The 18,121-nt window shown below is 39.4% G+C and overlaps 5 protein-coding genes and 2 long non-coding RNA genes across 15 annotated transcripts; 3 read left to right on the plus strand and 4 right to left on the minus strand.

Annotated features, from left to right (window-relative positions):
• Window positions 1-87: 87 nt before the first annotated feature.
• Window positions 88-2,405, minus strand: LOC130695305 (uncharacterized). 2 transcript variants are annotated; one of them, XM_059494829.1, is made up of 9 exons: window positions 2,026-2,405; window positions 1,763-1,919; window positions 1,538-1,691; window positions 1,284-1,466; window positions 1,017-1,223; window positions 737-900; window positions 543-676; window positions 359-477; window positions 88-277 (listed from the first exon to the last, which is right to left on the minus strand). In XM_059494829.1, exons 1-9 carry the CDS (start codon window positions 2,099-2,101, stop codon window positions 209-211), a joined length of 1,263 nt encoding a protein of 420 aa, XP_059350812.1. In that variant the 5' UTR covers window positions 2,102-2,405; the 3' UTR covers window positions 88-208. The 2 variants fall into 2 exon arrangements, with proteins under 2 accessions (XP_059350812.1, XP_057374409.1); XM_057518426.2 differs by having other exon boundaries at window positions 1,538-1,703; window positions 2,026-2,403.
• A 538-nt stretch (window positions 2,406-2,943) lies between these two features.
• LOC130695331 (coiled-coil domain-containing protein 174-like) lies at window positions 2,944-7,819 on the plus strand. Its single transcript, XM_057518462.2, is given in 8 exon segments — window positions 2,944-3,091; window positions 3,159-3,347; window positions 3,447-3,697; window positions 3,766-4,052; window positions 6,317-6,538; window positions 6,605-6,630; window positions 6,633-6,786; window positions 6,859-7,819. Coding segments are annotated over 8 exon segments (1,731 nt in total). The 5' UTR covers window positions 2,944-3,037; the 3' UTR covers window positions 7,407-7,819.
• Window positions 4,110-5,336, minus strand: LOC130695317 (uncharacterized). Its single transcript, XM_057518442.2, has 3 exons — window positions 5,258-5,336; window positions 4,823-5,011; window positions 4,110-4,592 (listed from the first exon to the last, which is right to left on the minus strand). The coding sequence occupies exons 1-3, from the start codon at window positions 5,319-5,321 to the stop codon at window positions 4,267-4,269; spliced, it is 579 nt and encodes a 192-aa protein (XP_057374425.2). The 5' UTR covers window positions 5,322-5,336; the 3' UTR covers window positions 4,110-4,266.
• A 456-nt stretch (window positions 7,820-8,275) lies between the features above and the next one.
• Window positions 8,276-9,812, minus strand: LOC130695323 (ADP-ribosylation factor 6). Of its 2 annotated transcripts, none has more exons than XM_059495030.1 (5): window positions 9,440-9,812; window positions 9,115-9,200; window positions 8,936-9,039; window positions 8,667-8,865; window positions 8,276-8,598 (listed from the first exon to the last, which is right to left on the minus strand). In XM_059495030.1, exons 1-5 carry the CDS (start codon window positions 9,442-9,444, stop codon window positions 8,456-8,458), a joined length of 537 nt encoding a protein of 178 aa, XP_059351013.1. In that variant the 5' UTR covers window positions 9,445-9,812; the 3' UTR covers window positions 8,276-8,455. The 2 variants fall into 2 exon arrangements, with proteins under 2 accessions (XP_059351013.1, XP_057374434.1); XM_057518451.2 differs by having other exon boundaries at window positions 9,115-9,221; window positions 9,461-9,811.
• A 3-nt stretch (window positions 9,813-9,815) lies between these two features.
• On the plus strand, window positions 9,816-10,969 carry LOC130695344 (uncharacterized). Its single transcript, XR_009002361.2, has 3 exons — window positions 9,816-9,894; window positions 9,985-10,156; window positions 10,354-10,969. It is a non-coding gene; the product is annotated as an uncharacterized LOC130695344 (long non-coding RNA).
• Window positions 10,970-11,148: 179 nt separating this feature from the next.
• LOC130695333 (microfibrillar-associated protein 1-like) lies at window positions 11,149-12,995 on the minus strand. The gene is made up of 6 exons (XM_057518464.2): window positions 12,715-12,995; window positions 12,328-12,658; window positions 12,195-12,273; window positions 11,972-12,129; window positions 11,592-11,918; window positions 11,149-11,527 (listed from the first exon to the last, which is right to left on the minus strand). The coding sequence occupies exons 1-6, from the start codon at window positions 12,930-12,932 to the stop codon at window positions 11,252-11,254; spliced, it is 1,389 nt and encodes a 462-aa protein (XP_057374447.1). The 5' UTR covers window positions 12,933-12,995; the 3' UTR covers window positions 11,149-11,251.
• A 629-nt stretch (window positions 12,996-13,624) lies between these two features.
• Window positions 13,625-17,611, plus strand: LOC130695338 (uncharacterized). 7 transcript variants are annotated; one of them, XR_009420778.1, is made up of 11 exons: window positions 13,625-14,019; window positions 14,079-14,396; window positions 14,458-14,578; window positions 14,631-14,823; window positions 14,897-14,929; window positions 15,010-15,077; window positions 15,145-15,959; window positions 16,528-16,903; window positions 16,972-17,059; window positions 17,120-17,255; window positions 17,313-17,611. It is a non-coding gene; the product is annotated as an uncharacterized LOC130695338 (long non-coding RNA). The 7 variants fall into 7 exon arrangements; XR_009420779.1 differs by having other exon boundaries at window positions 14,079-14,171; window positions 14,313-14,396; window positions 14,458-14,823; XR_009420776.1 differs by having other exon boundaries at window positions 14,079-14,171; window positions 14,327-14,396; window positions 14,458-14,823.
• The last annotated feature ends 510 nt before the right edge of the window (window positions 17,612-18,121 follow it).

The raw sequence follows: 18,121 nt of genomic DNA on the forward strand, positions 1-18,121 counted from the left end.
TCCAGAAGATAATTACTATTATACTACTGGAAAAGAAATTGTAGAAGATTTTTATCTTATAACGTTTATTATTATAACAATTTTTTTTTATTCCACATTTTTTTTTTTCTATACGTAATTCCTCACTTTCTCAAGGATTCTTCTTCAACAACAACGAAATTCAAGTAACAATTCTTAACTTTTGTTTCAGGGTTTTTCTCTAGTTGTCTCACCAGCTTTCAAAATCTTCTTCCGACGAACTCATTTCACCGTTTAGCGGCACTGCTTCAAATAACAACTACGCAATCGGCAGTTAGTCGCTTTTGCAAGTGTTTTACCAATATTTTATTTCGAAATTTCTTTTTTTAAGTTTTAGTACCTCGCTAAAGATGATCCATTCCTGATGGTCACGATGAAGTTTAACACGTAAACGTTGAACGGTTCCCAAAGAATGCCAGTCGATAATCCCTTCTGCTAAACCTGATTGGTCAAATTGTCCTGCCGCATGTTGCGGTCGAAATTGTGAAATGACAAACTTAACTCAATTTACAGGTCTGCTGTACCGATAACGAGATAGTCATCTGGGGTGACGACGAAACTTTTCATCTCCATTTCCGAAGTTGTTAGCAGAATTTCTATTGTGGCTCCAGTCAGTTTGTTTGTGGGGTATTCGAAATGGCCAGTTCCGATTTTAAATCTAAATTCCAACGCCAATTTAGAATTGAAACTGAGTTGCATAGAAATGGTCATGTCAAACTTTTTTAAAAGAACCGGTTGGTGAAATGTAAAAAGGATGGTATCTCCATTTTTGGGTGGTCTGGCCCATGCAATGCTGCCATCGTCATACAAATAGCTTAGTTTAAGCCCGAATTCATCCATGGAAGTCTCAATTGAAGCCGGAGGATTTTTGCCTGCAGACTCCTATACATTTCAATGGTACTTAAGTCAGAACGGTGGATGCTTGCATGGCATGCGTTGGCCAGGATAAATTTACTAGATTTTATATATATTTATATAGATTTTATTTAAAGATTTACTAGACATGTCATGTTGATCCTGGCAGAAGACTTCGTGCCGTAACTGTTGCTCAGCCTATCGCTAGCCCCATCTGATTCCCGTTTGACAGGTACATCCCAGCTTGTCAACCCTTCATTCGTAGAATACTTGCCGATCGACTGTCGTAAGATATAGTTTTCTTCCTCTATCTGAAGCTTTTTTTGTTCTTCGTTTTTCAGTTGCTGATACTAATTTCAAACAACATAGAAAATCATTTCACTTTATAGTTACAACACGTTAAAGCCTACCAATAATTCAAGATAACCCTTCATGTCGACCAATTCCACTAAAAGATTCTCTTCCTGGCTCTTTGATCTAAATGCTTCGTTAGTTGCTTGAAGATTGGCGACGTTTTCTGCCAATTGTTGTAACTGATTAGCTAACTGATTCACATGGGTGACGGTACATGCTTCTTGACGCGATCCTCCGGTCTAGGGAATGGCGATAGAATTATAGCACTGATTAGTCCTCTGTAGATGCACGTATTATAAACTGTCCTTACAAACGTAAAAGAAAATCTCAGGCCATCCAGTAATTCAAAAATAGACCGAGTAAGGGAGAAAACGTTCTCTGTAGCAGTTCGAGTTCCATTGAAGTTGGTCATCACACGAAGCGGATTTGTTATGAGGTATTTAGTTAGATTGTTCGTGACGTTGCTTTGAACATTCCTTGCGGGTTACTGAATCAAATGAGATTAGAAAATCAAAATGAAATAGTGGGTATATACTTAAGCATTCCATAGGATAGTCTGTATGGCGAAGATAGCAACGTCATCAGTGTTGAACTTGAGTGTTCTCGAATAACAGGGATGGTATTAAATACATTTTCAATTGTTGCATACAGTTTCGCCATTCGTGGTGGCATTAAACCAACAGCTGTAAAACCTTGTAAAGATAACAGGTTGATGGAATGAGTTGCCATTGCAAGAAAACTATACGTCGACGACCCTCACGCTGCCTCTATCACACGTGCGAATCAAACGGCACTTACTTGGATAGCTGCAGCATACTTCGTTGGACTGAGAAATGCCTGCAACAATGTGTTCTCTACTATCCATCCTGTCCATCAAGAATTTCAAAACAGCACAGGAACGGAGATTAGTACTTCAATCGTTCAAGTCCCGAGCATGAAGGAACTTTGCTCCGAACTTTGTTTTTACTGCTGGATATATGTATGTGGTGATATCAACATAAGCAGCAAAGACGAGTATGCCAGTGTTCAGTTTGGGTTGTCAAGGTCGTTAGTTCATGAGACTTTGGTGCTTGGTAACTGACAATATTGCAGTTGCAAGTAGTTTAGACCTTGCACTTCAGCCTCTTACGTTTATATTACGTATCACAAGAATGTTTCCATCCATGTAATAGTAAAGCCGCTTTTATGACCAGATATTGCGTAGACACTATTCACAGAAGACAACAGGCTACCTCTCAACACAAACGATCGAAAAAATTTGAACCCCCCTCCCCCTTCAAAAAAAGAAGGAAACTCAAAGACGAAAATTCCGCCCTTAAAATGAATGTGAGAAAGGCACTGTTACACCTTTTGTTCTCTACTTCAGAGATTTTCCAAAAGAAAATATGTCATATTCTGAGTTATATCTACAAAAAGGTCTGTTACATTTTAAAGAAATAAAGATACTTAAGTAAATAAAGGGCTGGGTTACACATTTTCACAAATTTGGGTCCTACCGCCCCCTTAATCGTCTCAAGGTTTGTGTAAATTGGGCGGTATGCGTTGGAGTAAAAATAAATGTAATTTTTTACCTTTACCAAGGAAAGGCGCTTGTAACTTAAGACTGTTCACTAAAATAACATTTTGCTATTATGTTTGATTTTCGTTTTGATACAACAAAGGGTTCCGAGAATTATCCCCCATCTTTAATAACACGTGTTAAAAATACAGTGGTCTAGCTCAAACGTAGATGGCGTTTGAATACGAAGCAAAACGTCAACATTTAAGTGTGAAATTAGGTTTCTCACTGTTTCTTTAATTTCAAGCAAGCATGGAATCGGGATTGAAAAAGGGTCCGAAGAAGATAGAAATATCATCAAGCTCGGTAAATGTTCATTACTCTCAATATATATGAAACAAATTCAGGTGAACAGTTTTCGTACATTAAATAGTTGGTTGCCTTGAAAGCCGAGTTACTGAACAAACAAAGCCAAATTCAAAAGGTAAAACAAGATGGGTTTCAAACCATTAGGAATCGATCGACAAAAAAAACAGCAGTTGTAAAACAGAATAGTGGTGTTGAAGCTCGAGCTAAGCGTGATGAAGAACAAAAAGATGAAGATCAGCCAACTTTAGATAAGGTAAAAATTTTTGGTAATATAGCTTGTTATTATTAGCCTTTCATATTGTTTCTTATTGTTATTGATTTAAAAATTATACAAGTTACATTTTGTTTTCAGTCAAGAGTTATACTTGAGGAGAAGGCCAAGCTATATGAACGACTATCCAGAGACAAAGCTCTTTTAGATGAAGAAACAATTTCTGAAGATCAGTCATTCTTTCTTGTAGACTTCCAACAAAAAGTCGTTCAACACACTATTACAGAAAGGCAAACCCAGAAAGTAAAGTCAAGTAATGTCCAAGAAGAAACCTCCTCATCTGATGAAGCGGGAGAGAAAGAATACACAGCTGCTAATCCAGATGAAGAATGGTAATTCCAACTCATGTATGGAGATGAATCTACTAGTTCTTGTTCACCGTCCATATTAATATTTGCAGGGTTGACTATGTGGACTCATTCGGGCGAACTAGAAGATGCCTCAAAAAAGATTTAGCTGTTTTTCAGCAACGGGATGCAGAGCTTAACAAGCAGCCAGTTGCCTCACCAACATCTACTTCATATGGAAATTTCGTGCCTTCTAGCGAACAAAATTCCGGTGAGGATCCCCAGAACATATCAGGTCTAGACGAAGAAGCCCGGAAACGTCAGCGACAACTGTGGGAAGAAGAAGAGGAGAAAAATAGACAGAAAAATAAAGTGCACTATCAAGACATCCTTTATCAAGGTAGGGTCATTTACTCTACCAATTAAAAACAATTGATAGACAAACTAGAAACCAACGTTTACAAAGCATGACTGTATTTGTTTCCATTCGCCTGGTTGTATCAACGTGAGGTTAAAGTTAGCCAATTAATTTCCCGTCGTTACAAACAGAAGTTGATGGATTTTGAACCAGTTAGTTAACATTTGTACATTTTGTCGATAAAGATTAGTCCGATTTAAAAAAATTGTATGGAAGAGTATAACATCAGTAACGATGACAACACCGACCAACAGTCTGATTGACGTTTCTTCGATTCCGATTTGGCTGGATCTTTTGGTCGCAATCGTGGCGTTGTATGGTACGGTTCATCAGCCGGACTAGTACTTAAAGTAGCAATGGTTGTGGATTCCGTCATTTGCATAGTAGAGCCAGTTGTTGTCGTTGAAATTGTATAGTTTTGCATATTGCAGCGGTTTGTTTTACAATAGCAATACTTCACACGATTGGCAGTTTTACAGTCGTCAACTGAAATTTTGGAACAGGTTTTAGCAGTCCATTCTTCTGAAAAGGACGACATAACGTAAAGGTCATGAGTTCCCTGTTTCCAACTCCAAAAATTGATGCGTATCTAGTGAATATCTTATATGGAGCGAACCGGTCATTTCACATAACATTTATAAGGTCATCGTCATCTTATGGCATTCTATTACGCATAATTTTATTTAAATTGTGACCCTATTGTAGTTCGAAATTCAGACCTACACGCAGAGTCTATGATTAATCGTACTTACTAGTTTTTTGGATGTGGCAACTCAAGCTGCCAGGCGGACAAGTTTTTACAATAGCACTCTCATCCGATCCAATGGTTTGATTACAGCCGACCAAAGTGGATGGGTCATCGAGGAAGAGACGTTGAATCTCTTTAGCTATGGAGGCATTCTCATCTGACGGCAGGCAGACAGCGCATTCCAAACCAAAAGCTGTCAGGAAAAAAAAAATTACAGTTTTTTAAAAATCAGGCACCCAATTTGACTCGAGCGGTCGTTCATTTCTTGAAAAGGATTTCTATGACATGGGTGTAATGAAGTGGACAGGAAGTAGTTGTGCGTTTAAGGAAAGGGCTCTTGACGTTAATCAACTGAAAAAGGGAGTTGAGTGAAAACACGTTTAATTCCTAGGGCCGGACGTTCGTTCAAGGATAAACTAAGCGAACCGAATTCACTTGCCTTGTCTTGTAACGCAGAAAGTGGTAGCGGCGAGTAGCAAACAACTGAAAAACCCCATAACCATTTTTTTTTCCCTTTTGTTTACGTGGGCACAGTTGCTGGTTGGACGATCCGTTCTCTGTCGCATCTATAGCTGTTCTGAGCGGCAACCGAGACAACTAGGCTCCCTTCATTGCTACAGTCGCCCTTCCGTCGTTCCTGATTATGCTGTACACTTTGCATATCGTCGACGATGGTTGACAACAACCGGTTGCAACATGTTTTCTTTTCTCTCCGTTGTCCAGACGAAAAACATCTGGAAGACACCTTCATGAATAGGGGTTTCTGAATAAGCGCACGAGTGCGTCACGACTTGAAGAGACCAGAACGGGTATTTTCATCCATTCTCACCTTTTAGAGTATTTTGCTCAACTTTGTTGCTCGATCGATTCAATTCTCGCTCTCTCTATCCCCCTATCATCCCCGTTCTCTCTCTTTTTCCTCTTTCCTTTGCTGCTCTCTGCGGTTTGCATAATAGATGGGGTTTTCACTTCTGTTTTATCTCCTGCATACCTTCCGCGGACTGACGCCCACTGTCAATCGAGCTTAATTGACGGCGACAAAAGAATGAGAAAGGGATAATTGCCACTGCTACATCTGCCGAGGAAAAAAGTTCTCTATTTACCCTTTTGTGTCAGCGAGTACAAAAGCGTCGAGTGGATGATATCGGGTGGAGTTCCCACGCATATCCGTTTAATTACAAGTATCAAAGGCCTTAGTTGGTGGGGAGTTCTTTTTTTTTTGCGAATATGTTTATATTTATTTTATTCGTTTCTTTGTTGTCTTCCCACTATTCGTTCCATCGTTTTCCGTGATGAAAATTGAAAGTAACGCTTGTCCGTAGGCGGAAATTCCGTTCCATTGTTTATCACAAGGCGAATTGTTTTGTAACTTTCGAATAGCCATTCAATTCGTTACGTACGGCTAGCTAACTGTTTTCAAGTTTGTTAGTGGCATGCAGAATTTGGAAATGTTGTTAATAGAATTTTGTCTTGATTTGATTGTTTTCGGTGTTTACAGAGGCGCGACAGCATGGTGTGGGTTTCTATTCATTTTCAAAGGATGAAGAGGAACGTGCAAAGCAAATGGAAGAATTGGAAAGAATTAGGAAACAGACAGAGATGGCTCGCGCGCAGACGGCGCAAACTTCTTTGGATAAACAGTCAGCATTGGAAGCGCGTTTAAAAAAAGTCCGGGATCGTAAGCGACAGAAATTGGGATTACCTCCTCTCAGTAAGAAGCGTGAGATTTTAATGGGCTCTAAATGACTATAATTTGTTTATTTTTTTTTTTTTGTTATATTTGTAGAAGAAGAACCTAAACGGCTACCGACACCCTCCCCGCAGAGCCTGAAGCTCCTCCTGTCGTGGACAGTGCCAAAGAGACAGAAGATAAAATGAGAAAATTGGCTGCCGGAGGATTGCCCCAGTCTGCCAAAATCAGACCTTGGGATTTTGGCAAAGAAGGTGTTCCAGTCCCTAAGAAACCTGGTAACATATTTGTCCTATACGATAATAATGGAAACATTGCATTACACTTCTGGTATTTATTAAATACTGCAGTTATGAGTCAGCACAGCTGGGTTGAGAGGAAACGAGAAGAGCGAAAACAAGAATTTGCGCCTCCTTCCGCCTTTACGGAGAATGATACGTCAAGGCCAAGGAAGTTCGCCAAGCATCAGGAGTCGGCCACGAAAACTAATCCGATTATGAGTGAGGAGTCCATTATCGCAGGATTAGCGTTTATTAGGAAGATGCAGTTTCCCTGTCCGGGCACTCAGCCATCATCTTCCAATAAACGTGAAGAAGATATTGACGAAGAAAACGATGACAACTTAATGCCTCCCGGAGAGACGGACGATCCTCAGTTATCAGCACCTTCATCTAGATGGCGATCAGTACCCAGCCGAGGAGCCGAAATTGCACCGCCAGCTTCGATGGACTATTATAGTAACAGTTCATCCGCCACGGCACGCAGAAGTATGCCTAGCGAACGGACGAACGTTGCGGAATCTTTCAGCGCAGGCATCAGCGAGAGGAGAAACGTTGCTGGTGACAACTTGTCAACAGAAAAAGAAGCACGCCGTCCCAAGTGGGATTTCTCTGCTTGAACCGTTGGACCTTCTGCTCGCGGAATATACTATGCGTCACCACTAATTGTCCCTGAAGGGTTATTTTATGTTAACGGACAAACGCACTACAGACCATCCTTCTTCATTGATAGGAGAATGGTTCAAGTTTTAAAATGAGGACAGTGGAAAGCTGAACTTTGTCATTGTAACGGTAGTTACAAACAGACGATTCGAAAACCCGTGCTTCCTGCGAATGACTCGTCCTAATTTTCTTTTCATCAGGCGGTATTATGATAGAAATGACCTACAAAATCAGCTTTTGACATGTCATAGATCCATGTATTATTATGGGCAGTGTCAAAGAGTCGGCGGTTATTCCTTTGGACGACGACTGAGTAATCGAGGGAGTTTAGCAAGTTCGGCTTAGGTAAAATGGAAACTGGAACAAAGTATGTAATTATATTTACTTAGGTACAAGCAAAAATTTTTTACCGCGCATTCATCGTACACATCTACACACTTGGGCTAGATTCAACATTCTAATGCAATTGAGTAAAAAAATGGGTAGGGATTAAAATGGGGAGAAAGAGTTGGAGGAGGAGGCCGAACTTGGGGCTCTGGGGGGAATGGTTGAAAAAGTTGGGAGCAAAAATTACACATAACAGGGGATGGGAGGGAAACAATCGATTATGAAAAGAGTAAAACATAAACGGACGCGGGAATCAAACAAATGCAATTATGCAATACAACCCAAAGTTGAAACAGAAAAGGGAGGATTTGTCGTCGTCGTCAAGTTTTTTTCATCAGCACAACAATTTTGGAAGAGCTCGTGTTGTGGGCTTGGTAAGAACAGATCCCACAATATTAAAATTTTTTTTTTCTTGTTTAGAAGTAATTGTGGGTTGCTCTCGCGTCCGGTACGATATTAATTATTTGATGCCATAGCGCACTTTTGGCAACCACACTATTACAGTAGGTTGCCATCTTCAAACATATAGTCTCAGTTATTGTTTCCTAAATCTTTCCTCTACGCCCTCACGACCTTGTTGAATTTTCTTATACACAGCACTTGAACGCAGTGGTCTTCATTACGATTTGTGATTGGATGTTAACCACGTTAGTCCTTCATACAAGCCGTCGCCTGTTGTGGCACATGCTGGCTGGACGTACCAGTTCCTGTCACGAATGCGCGTCAGACCCAGTTTTTCTTGAATTTCGTGTGGTTTCATGGCTAAAAAACGAGAATGTCAAGAATTATTTCAGATTCTTGGACAACTACCACAGCTTGAAGATACTCACCATCCTGGAGGTCTTGTTTATTTGCAAAAATGAGAATGATTGCATCTCGCATTTCACGATCGTTAATGACCCTATGGAGTTCTTGCCTAGCTTCGTCAATCCGATCTCTGTCTGCACAGTCCACGACAAATATCAACCCTTGTGTGCCAGTGTAATAGTGTCGCCACAGTGGGCGGATCTTATCTTGCCCACCAACATCCTGCAAAAATGATTCATTTTTAGTTTAAGTTTGTAAATTTGTTGAGTGAGGGCAAAAGGAGATAGCTTACCCAGACATTGAATTTAACATTCTTATATGTTACAGTTTCAACATTGAATCCAACGGTAGGAATTGTTGTGACTGACTGTCCTAATTTCAGCTTGTACAATATTGCTGTGAAGAAAGAATATAATGAAAATAAAAATATGAAACTGGTGATTAGATATGACATGAAATTCTTAATCTCACTTGTTTTCCCAGCTGCATCAAGACCCAGCATGAGTATCCTCATTTCCTTGTTTCCGAATATTTTTGACAGTATTTTTCCCATTCTCCTTAATCAACTCACTAAAAAGCTGTGTTTACAAAAACAAACGTTGAGTTAGAGAAGAAGAAAATGGTGATTATCACGGTCACTATGTAAGTTGATTCAAGACTCAACAACAGACATGTCAAACTAGTTGTGACTCTGCGATAACATTTGTGGTAACAAGCAATTATGAAAAAAGACACAAGCAAGCTTAAAATGACCTTGTCACAATCACCCAGCTGATATATGATTATGTGGTTTTACCACATAAGGGTTTTCACTTACTTTCGATGTAGACTTAACAATGACGTTTTCTGTAATTTTAGCTGTAATACGGAAGTAATTTCGAAGGCATTCCTATGAATTGGAGTCGTTATTTGCACAGACACTAATTTGTTACTGACGTGAACACTAAAGAATCGATGGAAGGGCGTTGAAAATGAGGGAAATAAATAAATTTCTATGCTCCTCCAGATAAAAAGGCACCTGTCACTTTGGTTAGCCGCCCAAACACCCGACCCGGTCTTCCCGATATCTTTGCGAGTCTTTAGTAGATCCAAAAAAAACCAGGGCCTTCCAATGTAATGAACGCACAGAAGAGTACTCCTAGCATCTCACCAGATGGCTTTTCCTCTTTCGACTTTACTCTGTCGGCGTCCGAAGGAAACGGGCGGTTTTCAACACATTCCTCTTGAAGTAGTTGTATTTACCAAATAAATGTATACATAACTAACATTTTATTTGCTACTGGAATTTCTCAGTCATAATTTTTTTATAAGAAGTATTGCTAACAATGATTTTCAAAATAGGCAACATCAGTGGTGTTGGCAATCACACATCAGCAGTATATTTTTGTCTGTCAAGCTAAACCGCCCACCCAAGTTATGTTGTGACTTGTGAGTAGTGACTTCGAACGATCCTCAACCGCCAATCTATTCATATTCCATTTTCAAAAACATGGAGCTCGACATAACCTTCTTGGTATACTTATTTGACTATCTGAGATCACGAGAATTTGTTTATGTATTCAAAAGCTCAAAATGTGTTTTAACGATGCCTAGAAACGATGGCATGGAATTAGAAGTGGCCCCATCCAGTTTCTGTAGCGGTCTCTAGCGTCAGAATTATGAAATGTTGCAAGGCAAACAAATTTATGTACACATAGCTTTTTTTTTTAGGTTGCCGGAAGTCGATGAATTGCCCCAAGCCGGTTTTTCTGATCACAATCTCCCCTCTACGCCGTCGTAGAACCAACTAACAGGTTGTTTTGATGATGCTGTTTAACTATTAAACTGTATTTGAAGAAGCCGAACCGTTTTTTCCGCAAACTGAAACATTTCACGATGAAAGACGAACCGCAAAACAGCGTTATGTTTATCATAATCAAGCTTTTTCATTTTTACAAAAAACTTGTTAGAGGTGGAAACATGAACAGTATGTTAAACAGAAAAATATGTAGGTAGGCAAAACAAAACGGGAAACTGACATTCTTCTGCAACATACTGTACATTGGTTCTTTATCGCGTTGATTTTACCGTAATCTTATGACATTTTGTTAGATAGCAGTTTAGTTATTTCCTTTTTTTACTTTTGCGGACTATGTCTGCACTTGTAAAAGCGTAGTAAAGATTTTTAAAAAGTTAAAAACAAACCAACGATATTAGTGAGTGTAACTGGAGCGAAGACGTCAAAGAAGTTGACCACTATCCATGTCAATGGCTTGAATTTATGCGGCAGTTGGATTGCTCTGGTTTGAAACTGCTTCGTTGGCTAGAACAGAAATACGCTTTGTAAACTTGGCTATTGTTGGAAAAAGTCCAATGCTTCTACATAACAAACAGTACTGGACTAATGCACACTAAACTTTTAAAATCTGAACATATAAAATGATTACACATGCGTGTTATACAGCCTAGCACCTTTACTCCGCTAACTTGTGCAATGCAAACTGAGATTTCTTGGACTGTTTGACATCTAGAAATTGATAGCGGTTTATTGATTCGCATTTATCGACCATAATATTTCACAGTTAAGACAACGTCATTGGGAGATTTTGAATAGCAAACGGTGTAAATATCAGGTACTCGTGTTCTTTTTCTTCAGTGCTGGCCTTTCGAATATTTGCTTCACACCGCCTGCATGCTGAGTGTAGAATTTCAAGTTCTGAGCAGTATGAGTGGCCCATGGAGCGTCAGGTTGTGATGTATCTTGATCCACCAAATGTGTATATTTGGTTCGGCCACTTCGACCGAAGTTTTTAACTTGCATCACTTTAGGTAGAACGGTTTTATCGAAATGATCTTCAAGGGTGGGTACTGCAAAGTCACGTTTGAAAACTTCCTTGTCTTCATCCTTTTTGTGCAAGAAAACATGCGATTATTTTCCATACTTTCACATCATTTAAACATAGATTTACCAGGTAAAATGCACCGCGGTGGTAATACTTCTGTAGAAACTTGTATTTGCCCTTTGGTGCCTTGTTGGTGACTTGCTTCGGGTTGTTCTTGAATTCCAGCCGCCGTTCTTCTTCAGTCATACTACGAATACGTTCAATTTCTTGTCTCTCCTTCTCTTCCGCTTCTCGTTCATCGCGATCTCGCTTATTTCGTTTAAGTTCTCGTAATTTCCAGCTTTCGTACTCGAGTTCTTCATCTTCTGCATCTGTCAATACAGACAATATTCCCGATTCAAGATCTTTTTCGTCTTTAGCCTGCATTTCTTTGCGTACTTCTTCTTCCACGACCTGTAAATTTGTCAATAGTTTACTAATGAAAATAGGATGGAACTGAAAATTACCTTTAAAGTGTAACGCCGACGTTCTTCTGCCAGCTTTTTGGACTCAAGTTCCATAAGTTTTTGTTTCTGTAATTCTTTTTCCTTTTCGGCTATGGTTATTCGTTCTTTCTTACTAACAAAAATGGGTTTTAATCTTGGACCAGTTTCTTCTTCTGAATCTAAATTTGAAAAAATATATTTTTTTGTTAGATTTTTATTTTTTTTTTGAGCCATGAGGTCAGACCTGTGTATTCTTCATATTCAGAAGCTTCATCGTCTTCCTCTTCTTCACTTTCTTTCTCTTCTTCTCTAGCCAACAACTCCTGCAGAAAAACTTTAGATTAAAATGTAGTTGACTTTTATAGTTTTTTATTTACTTCTTCTTGCTGTTTAATTACAGCCTTCTGCCTTGCAATCAATCTTCGACGTTCAATATCATCTTCATCAAGGTCTTCTACCTCATCTTCTTCCTCACTAGATTCCCACCTTCGGGCATTTCTGCTAAAATTAATTTCACCATCATTTACAGTATCTTCCAATTGTGGTGATGCTTCTTCTTCCTCGGTCCCCATAATCTCGGGTTCATGAATGTGCCTGTGTCTTTCAATCCTATGTTCATCAAATTCTCTGTTTTGAAGACGTTTCAATCTTCTATCACTTTGCGCACTGATAGGAATATCTGGCATATCCTCCCACTCATGTTCAGGACTACAAAGAGAGGAAAGTTTTAGTAGTCTTCATTTATTTATATAAGAAATGACCACCTTTCTTCTTCTCTTCTTCCTCTTGGCTGCTTTCTTGGTCTGATAAACTCTTCATCGTCACTATCGTCTGAAGAAGAATGAGTAGCAGCATAGTCTGGTCGTTTGCCTGATACATAGCGATTGACTTTCACCTTTTGCATAGAGATTTCTCCTTTGTCATTTTTAACAGGAATCGCTCCCGCTGTAGAAAGGATAGGAACTATTTTTGAAGAAGACATTTTTACACAAACGTTTTTCTTAAAAAAGAACTTTCGTTATTGTCCAACTGTCTAATGTTTTCTCTGTATTTCTTACACGGTTGCGAGATCGCAAATATCCTAGGTTACGGACTTACGGTCGTAAATCATGAATAGGACTCGGCCCCGCGACGATCGGGCACGATTTTGGCCGACCCGCGTGTTTTTTTTTTTAAAAAGGTCAAACCGGTGCGGTTCGGTTTGTTGTTTTTCTCAAACCGGTTGAACCGCGGTTTTGCATGGTTTGCACCGCGGTTTTACGGTTTGCACCGCGGATTTGCGGGACAGTACATCAGTAACAAATTTTGTCGCTAGATGGCGGAGAGATCGACCGATTTTCGAACGCGATTCCTACAAGTCTGATCGGAAATGTGATTCATAACAATTTGCTGACCGCCATTACGCTCACAACAATTAATGATAATTATTTGATTTTAAATTTTAGCAAAATTTCAAAAAAAATTTTAATGGCGGTTCAAACCGGTTTGGCCCAGTTGCAAACCGAAAACCAAACCGCAGTCAAAAATGGCCAAACCGAACCGACGGTTTGACGATTTTTAAATGAAAAACCGCGGTTTGCCCCGATCAAAGACGATCGGGGCCGAGCCCTAATCATGAAATATAGACCAGCAGACTGAAATTGGATGGTTTGACTACTCCTATACGAACTGTAGTCAAATTCACAAACAACACTCCCTCCGATTGCCCTGCACCTAGCGAATATTTGACTAGGAGAGGACAGAGCTTTGGACCGTAGTGCATCAGATCTCCGCGTGGTGCAGACAAGTCGGGGGAAGCGAGCCCGATTAAGCCCCTGGGAAGCCCTTAAGAATCTTGACTTGCAACTTGCAAGGAGTGGGGCGTGGCTTCTTTTACGAAGGTTCTTAGAACATCGACTAGTTAGACCATCTAATCTGTGATTGATACCAGCAACCAGTAGTAAGTAACAGGGACCCTTTGCCTGAGAGAGCATTGGTTCTTGCTCACATCTGTAGCAAGAATACATTGAATTATGATTGCAATGAATATTACAATGAAGAAGTATCATCAGAATAAGAGATGTTAAAAGGTAGTGCAATATTATGTATTCTATTGAATATGTCTCTTAAATTGCTGATGCATGAATAGAACTTTCTGGTGTTCAGGACTAGGCAGGAAAGATATGTGAAAAAAAGCAGCATCCAAGTATCATCCATTAGTCATATACAAAGCAGGTCAAAGGTACTTACATTAATGTATCTCAAATGATTGCCTGTGTTGGCCAGCAAGCCTTGATTGGCAAAGGAATGGCTAATGGTGTGGACGTTCATAATTTGCCCCTACATTGCTAGATCACACTGCCAAGGGTTTTATTTCTTACAGTTTTTATTTTGAAGTGATGCCCATAGATATCTTTCTCCGTAATATGAGTGGATGTGAGGGTTTGTCGGAGACTACCAATACTGGGTAAATTTCTACCTTTATGTTAAGTGACCAAAACTATTGTCTTTATAAACTTTCATCACAGATACATGCAGCGACGATTTGTGTAATCCGTGGAAGATATTCATTACCAATTATGATTCGACAGCTGCCCTAAGAGCGCCACCACTTTGTTGAAGCCCAGCCTTAGCACCTTGATCCTTCAAGTTGAGTTAATCTGATTCGAGTCCCAGACATTCTACTGATAAAATGATATAGCTTATTCATGTAGGAGATGGTTTGGACCAGACCATCATGAAAGCCACTGATTGCCTAAAGGATTTTCGGGTAGCTCTTGATGACATTACAGCTACCTCTCCCTATGCCCATGAAGATCTGTTAAATCAAGCTAAATACAATTATGGATAGTTTTCCTCAAATCGATTTGGATCGACTCCAATCATGAACTTAGGTAATCCGCTACCTTTTGTCATCGAAAAAATATTTTAATGCAATTATATGTCATTCTTGGATTTTTGTGTAAGATGAAGTCACACGAATCCGGAGGATACGGGCAGGTTTTTACTTAATTCTTTTTATGAGTAACAGAATATTTCAACGAAGTATCCTTAATGTGGCCGATAAACGTTTTATGTAGATTAAATTGGATATGAACATAGTCCGCTTGCTGAAACTAGGAGTGGATGCATATTCTTTATAGTGGAGGTAAGTAAAAAAATATCTGATTTAAAAATTCGAACGAATTTTGCGTTACGAATTTTTTTTCCTACAGCGTTCAGCCTCTGTACACGTAAGCTGAAAATAAGCCAAGTTTCATCGAAGTCGTTGATGAAACCTCTCTAGGTAAAATTCTCTTTGTGCCATCAACGCCAGATGGCTACCTATGTTAGTCACCTTGCTTTTCCCTGTAATGGTTCACCTTGCTTTTTTCCCGGCAGTTGCTTTGGTGTCGTGGATCAGCGTTTTAAGCTGGTTTTCTCTTGCTTGTTGTTGCTATGATATAGCTTTTGTGAAGTGTGGAGGACAGTTAGTCGCTTAACGTGAAAGCGTATGGCTTCTTGCCTGCTTTTTTTTTGGTGAAGGAGTCAGGATAGTGATTGATTTATCTAGAAAAGACCTCAGCAAAAAAAAAAATTGGTTCTCTGGCCACATGTAAGCCATGACGGTAAAGTTTGAAAACAATTTATTTCCGGTTATTACGTTGTGTTCTATTCCTGAACGAAGAAAAACAAAGCTTTGGTAGAGGTCATGTACGTTTACGTTATGCATAGATTGCATTGCAGGTAATGTACATCAACGTTATACGTAGATGGTGCTGGACGTAATGTTCATTTTACTTAGGCTGCGGTAGAGGAAAAGTACGTTCGTTCCAAATAGATGGCGTTAGAGCTAATGGAAGTTTTAGCGCGCAACTAGATGGCGTTAAGGAATGTAGTTTCCTTCACGTAAATAGATGGTGTTGGAGAAGTTGTAGTTGCCATTGCGCAACATAGATGGCGGTTGGACAAAACGTAGTTTTCATCACGCAACACTGAAGGCACTGGATAAAATGTAGTTTTCATCGCGCAACATAGATGGATGTGAGAGGTAAAGCACTTTTTTGTCGTTCATTTATAGCGTTATTAGGTTAGCAGTGTAGCGCCAACGTAATACTATTGGTAAAAGACGTCAATCGTATACATTCGTTAACTTTCAAGCCTGGTGTAAAACAGTCAGTCCCGATATTTGATGTTTCAGCTTGATATATTACCGTACTTTGTTATTACGTCCATTGATGATTATTTTAAGTAACAATTTGAATGCTGAAAATGCAAACCCTTAGTCTAACTGGGATATGCTTGACAACTTGCTACTTATGTACTTAGATTTGATAAGAGTTTATCTGTACGAAATGCTTGATCCTCCTAAACAAAATGGATAATCGCAACGTAATTAGACATGGGTGGCAGGACGCTGATAAGGGACGAAATTACTATTAGCGGTTTACAGAAATGGATCAAACCCAGCCATATGGTTGCATTAGTAGTAGCTCCGTATTCAGAAAGAAAGAATTAGAACAAATTCGTGAGCAGCAAAATGAAGCATGGGAAGCTCTGAAAGAGCTGATCTTTTACTAAAAGTCGTCTGAGGTTTATCATTTTGTTTATTTCTTTAGGTACACTGGCGATGGCTTTCTTTGTTCAGAACTCAATATAGGGAAGGATAAATCTCCAGCAAGAGCTAAAATATTTACGGTTGACGTAAACCCCCAGGCACCGCATTGATAAATGTTTCACTTTTCTTCTACCAGATGCCAGCCTTACTATTTGCGGCGCTTGTGTATGGCAATCCGTTTTACCCCCCAAAAAAAAATATCGGCCTTTTTTTTCTGTTTCACTGCTATCGCCATCTACCGGTCGGTAGATGGCGAAAGCAACCGAAACAAATGCCAGCAGAAAGCAAATAAATGCCAAAGGTGAGACATGCTGGAAAGGCTTGATATGAATGTGTAGGCGTAGTTTTGGAATTCAGAGGTGCTAGCTGGCTGTTTGGTAAAAATTCAGTTAAATTTGGTTTCAATTCAATATGTTTTACTTATTATTTGTGTGATTACGCAAAGGATTGCGCCATCCAGGCAATGTGGATATTCTGCCATGTACATGATAAACCTAGGATTCTTCGTCAACATGCAAGATGTTACCCCCCTGGTAATGCTTTTCCTCCGAGTTTGTTTAGTTTTCTAATTTTAATCGTCAATGTTGTATTAGCAAATTACTGTTGACAGAAAAGCTGATACATTGGGACTATGGTTACAGCAAGTGTGTTGAATAAATCACCATAGATCAGCTGCCTTGCCTTCCCAATTGCAACAAAGACGAATCATGGAGTCAAAAACATTAAAAGGTGATACTATTTTAATTGTTTTAATTGATATATTGCTAAAAGCTGATACATGTGTAGAACATGCTGGGATTCATGTCATCATGGAGATGACTTTAAAAAAAAAGAGCTGTATCCATGCAGCTCATTAGTCATGTCCCAAATGAATGCCTGTGTCAGCCTGCAATCATTCAATGGCTAACAGCATTTAATGGTTTTGAAAATCGCGGTTTGCACTCCCTAAGGCGACATTCCTAAATCCCACCTGTCAAAAGATTTGAATGCAACAATTTTTATTCTGAACTGATGCCTACCAAATTCTTTTTCCATAAAGTGCGGTGATATGAGGTTATAATGGAAATTGCTGTCAAGACTGCCGAGACCAGGTACACTGTTTAACTTAACGTTTAGTGATCAAAACAACCAGCTTTGTAACCTTTCTGTTTTTTATGGTGCATGGAACGTCCAATCGGAAAGCTCATGGAAGATTTCTGTGGCCAACACGAAGAATTCTTCCAAATTTTCGTATTCAAGTTTTGGCCATGGTGATCGTTTGCAACTGCATGGCCTTTTAGAAGCTCCTGCCAGGAATATGCAGGAATGTGGCAGATGATGAATTTATGTACCATGTAAGCTATATCAATAAGAATGTTTCATGCTTATCTATGTTTTATTTTCTTAATTTAGATTAATAGCAGTATTGAACCTGCGAAGGTTTCTGGTTGGGATGTGATGACGAAAGTTATATTAATTTGAAGTACGGAATTGAATTTCCCTCCATCAGTCGCCTGTGTATTCCCGCGTATTACGGTATTAATTATTTAAAAATTGAAGTGCATATCTGGGCTCCCTTCTTTTCTGTAGCCCCGTTTCCCCTTGACTCATAATAA

The sequence above is a fragment of the Daphnia carinata genome, chromosome 4, assembly GCF_022539665.2.
Source record: "Daphnia carinata strain CSIRO-1 chromosome 4, CSIRO_AGI_Dcar_HiC_V3, whole genome shotgun sequence".
Classification (NCBI taxonomy): Eukaryota; Metazoa; Arthropoda; class Branchiopoda; order Diplostraca; family Daphniidae; genus Daphnia; species Daphnia carinata.